At 52.8% G+C, this 5,817-nt stretch overlaps 3 protein-coding genes across 3 annotated transcripts in view; 1 reads left to right on the forward strand and 2 right to left on the reverse strand.

Annotated features, from left to right (window-relative positions):
* Positions 1 to 325: 325 nt before the first annotated feature.
* On the forward strand, positions 326 to 1,959 carry PV10_06938 (uncharacterized protein). Its single transcript, XM_016371787.1, has 4 exons — positions 326 to 481; positions 539 to 1,120; positions 1,177 to 1,404; positions 1,464 to 1,959. Coding segments are annotated over exons 1-4 (1,038 nt in total). The 5' UTR covers positions 326 to 479; the 3' UTR covers positions 1,690 to 1,959.
* On the reverse strand, positions 1,908 to 3,832 carry PV10_06939 (uncharacterized protein). The gene is made up of 2 exons (XM_016371788.1): positions 3,662 to 3,832; positions 1,908 to 3,568 (listed from the first exon to the last, which is right to left on the reverse strand). The coding sequence occupies exons 1-2, from the start codon at positions 3,711 to 3,713 to the stop codon at positions 2,040 to 2,042; spliced, it is 1,581 nt and encodes a 526-aa protein (XP_016221120.1). The 5' UTR covers positions 3,714 to 3,832; the 3' UTR covers positions 1,908 to 2,039.
* A 1,166-nt stretch (positions 3,833 to 4,998) lies between these two features.
* PV10_06940 (uncharacterized protein) overlaps positions 4,999 to 5,817 on the reverse strand; it is a gene marked incomplete at both ends in the record, with an annotated part of 4,179 nt that continues 3,360 nt past the window's right edge. The window contains one exon of the mRNA XM_016371789.1: positions 4,999 to 5,555. Coding sequence (XP_016221121.1) covers positions 4,999 to 5,555 — 557 coding nt within the window. The remainder of the gene's footprint in view (positions 5,556 to 5,817) is intronic.

Here is a 5,817-nt window from a genome sequence, read left to right on the forward strand (position 1 = left end):
GCAATCTGATATGATCATCTCCATTCTCCAGCCATATCTAGCAATTCGTTCCCTTCTGATCGGCACAAGAATACTTTTACACACTAAAGGTGGAGTTTGTGTCCACTCGCCTGGGCCATCGTAACCATCATCGCGGCCTGCGGCTAAGAAGGTACTTAGACCTTCGACTCTCTCTACCAACCTGCTTCTCTTGGATTTGTTTTCTTTTATTTCACCAGAACCCCGCATTATCAACACTAAGGGATCCTGTTCGTTCGCTAGAAACACGAGTCTCGTCCCGAGCCAAGTGCTTGGGTTCCATGCCGCCTATCTCCACGTTTCGCCTCGCGTTTGACCAGTTCAGGAAGGAGAATTGAGACGCCGCCAAAGTCATTTGCAACGTCAGCGCCCGATAAACCACTCGGCCAAGTATATAAGAAACCTGCAGTCCCATTACAGGCCAAATCTTATCATGTAATGTCGGCCAATTGACCTGGTAGATGTGTGTGAGAGTCTTATATCGTGCCCGACATCAGTATCGGTCACTAACGTCATCCAGGACAGCAACATTATACGTCCCCATCAAGCAGAGACCAACATTCAAACATTACATTTCAACTCATTCTAGAGCTATGGCACCAATCGCTGTGGAGGACGTCGTCAACACGACGGCCCCTGTGTCCAAAGCCATTCCCACCGTCACCAACGGAGCCGAGTCCGACCACAAGCCCACAATCGCTCGATATGATGCCAACGACCCAGCAACCACCACCGAGCTTTTGGTGTCTATCTTGGAGCGGGACGGTGGCGTTATTGTCGAGAACATCATAAGCCAAGAACTGGCCTCACAAATCAGATCCGAATTAAAACCATTCTTTGACACGGACAAGGTCGATGCCTCAGGCTTCTTTCCTCACACCACCCAGCGGGCCACGGGGCTGCTGGCGAGGTCCCCTGGTTGCGTCGATCTTGCCATGAACAAGACGTACATCGATGTCGCCAACACCATGCTGTCGTCAACATTTTCTTATTGGACAGGGCAGAAACAGGAAACCGTCACCAGCAAACCCATCATTTCATCAACCGTGGGCTTCCGAGTAAACCCCGGTGGGAGACAGCAAGGCCTTCATCGTGATGACAGGTGAGAATGCCGGCGCCGCGCAAACAGGTGGGCTCACGTGCTGATTTCTCCCACAGTGACTATCATACCAGGAATTGCGATATGCCCATGATGCTAGGCTGCGTGACGGCCTTGACCAAGACGACTAAGGAGAACGGCGCCACCATTTGTATACCAGGCTCACACCTGTGGGGACCTGAACGATGTCCCTACGACCACGAAGCGGTCCCCGCCGAGCTGGAGCCTGGCTCAGCCCTGATCTTTGTCGGTAATTTGTATCACGCCGGCGGTGGTAACATCACAAAGTATGATATCTTACTCTTTCCCGGCCCCAAATGGCACTTGTCACTGACTCCAGATCCAGAGACCAGTCCCGCGAGACCGTGGGTATTTTCCTATGCAAATCATTCTACCGACCCGCCGAAAACCAGTTTATCATGGTTGGTCCTGAGAAAGCCAAAAATCTGCCCCCTCAAGCGCAAAGACTACTCGGGTATGGCATCAGTTTGCCATCGCTGGGGTTTGTCGAGTATCAGGATCCCATGCGCTACCTATTTGGAGTCGAAGATGAGGAGACCGTCGACATGTGAACTTGGCTGAAGCGCAAGTGCGACCGAAAGTGGTGAACATCAACACCAAGGGCATGGCGACCACGAGATGATATATGTAAAGGAGTGAAGGCGCAGGGAACCTTGCAGTAGACAGAGATGTCTCTCCATGACGTATGTTCGACTCGTTGACTCCAGGGATGGTCACGAGGCATTTGTATTATACCATGACAGCCCAGTCCGCCGAAGCCAAAATTGTACAAATGGCGCAAGGCTGAAGACTCGGATGCATGCAATCAAGACTCGCTCGCAAGTGCCGGAGCATCGAGCACTCGTAGTATAGATGGCTTCCGAGACACACATAGGCACATGCTAAGTGTAAAAGAATGCGATCATATGACCAAAAAGGTAAAACCTCGGTCAGCCTCTTGACGACCAAACTGTAACCAATCAACAACAGTGTCTGGCGAAGTCTGCCAGAAGTGTTTTAGAAAGCGCAACGAAGGCTCACAATTGGAGAAGCCGGTGGACTTCATGGCGGTTTGCACGCGGGACTCGACAAATTGCTGAAGATCCGGGCTGGCTCTACTCTCGGTGCCTATGATGAAGAGAGGCCAGACAAAGTCGTGCTGAAAGGCATTGCATTCCTGGATCTGGTCGATTGAGTGCACGGTGTGCTGGACGAGTTCCTGGCGAGCTGGTCCGGAGTCCTCGACATTCAGCAGGGCCTGGAAGCTGTACAGCAGACCAGAGTAGTGAAAGATCTCAATCAACTGTGCTAGGTCGTTGCGTAACGAGGTTGCGCCAGAGTTCAGCTGCACCAAGTGGCTGTAGTGCAGGGAGCTGGCTCGCGCATACTCGAAGCGATCCCGTAGGAAGTTGGCGTCGCGCAGGTGGTGCGAGATCTGGGCACTGTCGGGGTCATCATGGAGGCAGCGCTCGGTATGTGTCACCTCCTGAATGATCTCAAGCCAGTCAGAAAAGATGTTGCGATCGGAGTCGGAGACAATTGAGGAAGGGATGCTGTCGCCCTGGTGAAAGGTCGTGGACGAGGCAAACACGTCATAGACGAAGGCTTCCTTGATCAGAAAGCGGAGGCTGGGATCGAGAGGAAGCGTGGGTGGGTTGGTAGTTGTCCAGCGCCGGGTAATGGTCCTCACTGCCTTCCAGTGCACAGTCCAGAGCTCATTGTCGGACCTGATCATTTCCATATTACATAGGATGAGAATAGTGGCAAGGGTGCCGCTGACATGCTCGTTACGCTCGTCCAACGAATCTTCCTCGAGATCTTTGCGCAGATCTTGGGCCAACAGCCGTAGACTCCAGTCCCGGTAGTAGTCAGACCTTCGACTCTGCTTCTTGGTAGCAGTGAAATGCTCGGCGGCGAGAGCTAGAATTGCGAGTAATAGCGAGAGAGATCTGGTGGTCAGAGGGAGCATGACGGTGCGCCAGCCGTTGGTTGGACCATCTATCCAAGGCATGACAGAGGCAACTTGTGTGTCGTAATGCTGTAGCAGCTCCTGGACGCCAGGGTCCTGTAATAACGAAGGAAGATGCTCATGCCCAGGCATCGCTTCCAGGACGGTCGAGTCTAGAGGCGTCGTGGTGGCATCAGGGGTTGGCAAAGCCTCAGAGAGCGAGGATGTAGAGGTTGATTCCATTTTAGTCAGTCGATCACCCAAAGAAGTAGCCGAGTTGGTACGGTCGAGGCTACCCTTGAGGCCCTTGTCTGAATCTTCGGTCGAGACAGGCTCCAGGACTGGCAGGGTTTTGCCAGTGAGTTTGCCCCTGCTGGCTACGCCCTGGCCCCATTGAATCCGTAAGCCATAACCGGGACATGACAGGGACTTGAGATCACATTTCTTGCAGGTGGGCAAGGATCGATCGCATTTGATCCTGCGTCGATTGCAAATGCGGCAGTCTATTTCACGCTTAGTGTAGATTCTTGCGTCAATCATGACTCTAAGAGTCTTTTGCATCAGGACGACGAGGTAGCCTCGTAGGTGGTACTTACCTTTGGCAGCGCGGGGTTCATTTGGATCAAGCGATGAGAGCCGGAGACTCATGATGGCTGATCTGTTGGATGGGCTCACCAGGTGGCAGAGGGGCAGTGGAGACGATGGATTGGAATCGAGAGACCAGATGAGTCTTCTAAGAGAAACATGCTGTTGATGCGTCAACGGTGTCAGTGAAGTCTGAAGGTCGTTTTCAGATAGGAAGACAGATAAACAAACCTTGACTCTGGGCTTTGCCCACTTGTGGTACTCTGCCAGCTGATGGTGTGGTACCGTGCGGTGGCCGATGACTGATTGCTGATCAGTGATTGATGCAGCCATTCACATTCAAACCATATTGAGTCTTGGCATCTGTCATGGGCCTGAATGGGAGGGACGGGTCAACAGCGGGGCTTAGAGGCCACTGAGGCTTGAGGGCCGAAGGGGCCCCCGAGACGCGCCTTAGGGTGCGCCTTAGGGAGTTCTAGCAGGTATGGTCCGTGCGCCCCTCGGGCGTCATATGGTTGGCTGATGCCTGTCTTTGGCTCCAAGCTTCACATGAATTGAACCTTGTCCTTCTGCTTCGGCCGAGGGGGCTTCTTATAAGGCGCTACCCAGCCTAAACATAGATGGTTTAGATTGATATTGATTCTTTACATACATTGGTATTCCCACACAAGTCCCTTGTTTCTCATCAAAGTCCAAGTACCCTCCATGGTACATCATGTACATAGACTTTGGTACTCGCTCTCGCTGAACAAGAATACATTCAACCGAAACGGTCGACTTCCTCGTATTACCCCCCCCCCCCCCCCTCATCCCAGACGTCTTAGGTCTTTCTCCCCTACCTTCTTGCAACTCGCAAAAGTGCGATTCAAAACAAACACCAACCATGCTGAGCGCAGCCTTTCAAGTCGTGAGACTCTTGATCATCTCTCTTGTACAAGTGTGACCCAGGTTTCCTCTGCTTCCGATGTCCAACTCTGGAAACCGCCAAGATAAATGGACCATGCAGGCAAATGTCTAGAGAGATATCTGCGAGCGGCGCCTCTTCCTACCGCCATGTCCATTTTCCAGTATCATTTTATAAGCCGCCAAGCCCGCAGCCATCATTTCAACACGAGGTTGTGAGTGATGGAGCCGCCCCGAGCCCCCGTCTTCGTGTTCCATCCGACTTCAAAACCCCCCGGGTACTCCGTCAAACAAGCACACCTTGGCTGGTTGGATATCGAACAAAGGAAAAATTCAGCTCAAATCATAATCATGCACAATTCAGCACAGAACAAAACGTTGCTCATCGATAAGTACGTATGGCGTACAACAAGGAAATTGACTTTCAAATGTGGACGATTCCCCTTCAAAACATGCCACCATCTTGATGCACCCCAAGAGATGTCGCACTTCGGTTGGGGAAGACGGGCAGAGCAGGACTTCGAAGCCTCTCATGTCCAAACTCGGCTAGCAAGGCCTGGTTTCGTGCCTTCGCCGCTATGCTGCCTCCTTCGCTGCTGGTCTTCCTCAACCGATTTCGCGGCCGTACGTGCAAGGCCGGCGACTGTGTCTCGGCCAACGGAGGTCGATCGCTACTCTCAGGCATCGGCGACGACGGCAGCCGAGGGCTAGATACCACCTCGCTCTTCTCCGACATCGTGTTGCCACGACGTCGAGGATTCATCATTGGCACCGGTGGTGTCGCAATCTGCCCAGGTCGCGGGCTGACTGGGAGTCCCACCAATGGGACAGACGACGTGCTAGAAATGAACACCGGGTCTGAGATCATGCCTTTGGTAACAGACTTCTTGCGCGCACCCAAAGGTGCTGCTCGACCGTCTGTTGCGGACTGCACCGAAATCACTGGAGAAGGAAGTGCAGAGTTCGTTGCCGAGCCCGGCCCTGCATGCCCTCCCAAGAGACCTGCGGGTAGCGGGCTGATAGGGGAATGTGGAAAAGGTGGGCGCGGTGAGGGCCTCGGGACACCTATAGCGGCTGGTCCACTTCCTAACGCAGGTGACCTGGCCATGGTCGGCGTCCCTGACCGACTGTCTAATAGACTGTTCGGCTCCAACCGCTGTTGGTTGTTATTGTTGTTGTTGTTGTTGTTGTTGTTGTTGTTGTTGTTGTTGTTGTTGTTGTTGTTGTTGTTGTTGTTGTTGTTGTTGTTGTTGTTGTTGTTGTT

The sequence above is a fragment of the Exophiala mesophila genome (genome assembly GCF_000836275.1).
Source record: "Exophiala mesophila strain CBS 40295 unplaced genomic scaffold supercont1.5, whole genome shotgun sequence".
NCBI lineage: Eukaryota > Fungi > Ascomycota > Eurotiomycetes > Chaetothyriales > Herpotrichiellaceae > Exophiala > Exophiala mesophila.

Bases quoted from the DNA above. Each gene is read 5' to 3' on its own strand.
- PV10_06938 (XM_016371787.1), top strand. The intron at 1,121-1,176 runs GTGAGAATGCCG...TTTCTCCCACAG, and splicing joins GGCCTTCATCGTGATGACAG to TGACTATCATACCAGGAATT. The intron at 1,405-1,463 runs GTATGATATCTT...CTCCAGATCCAG, and splicing joins GGCGGTGGTAACATCACAAA to AGACCAGTCCCGCGAGACCG.
- PV10_06939 (XM_016371788.1), bottom strand. From the start codon at position 3,713: ATGAGTCTCCGGCTCTCATCGCTTGATCCAAATGAACCCCGCGCTGCC. The intron at 3,569-3,661 runs GTAAGTACCACC...AGCGTGAAATAG, and splicing joins TGAACCCCGCGCTGCCAAAG to ACTGCCGCATTTGCAATCGA.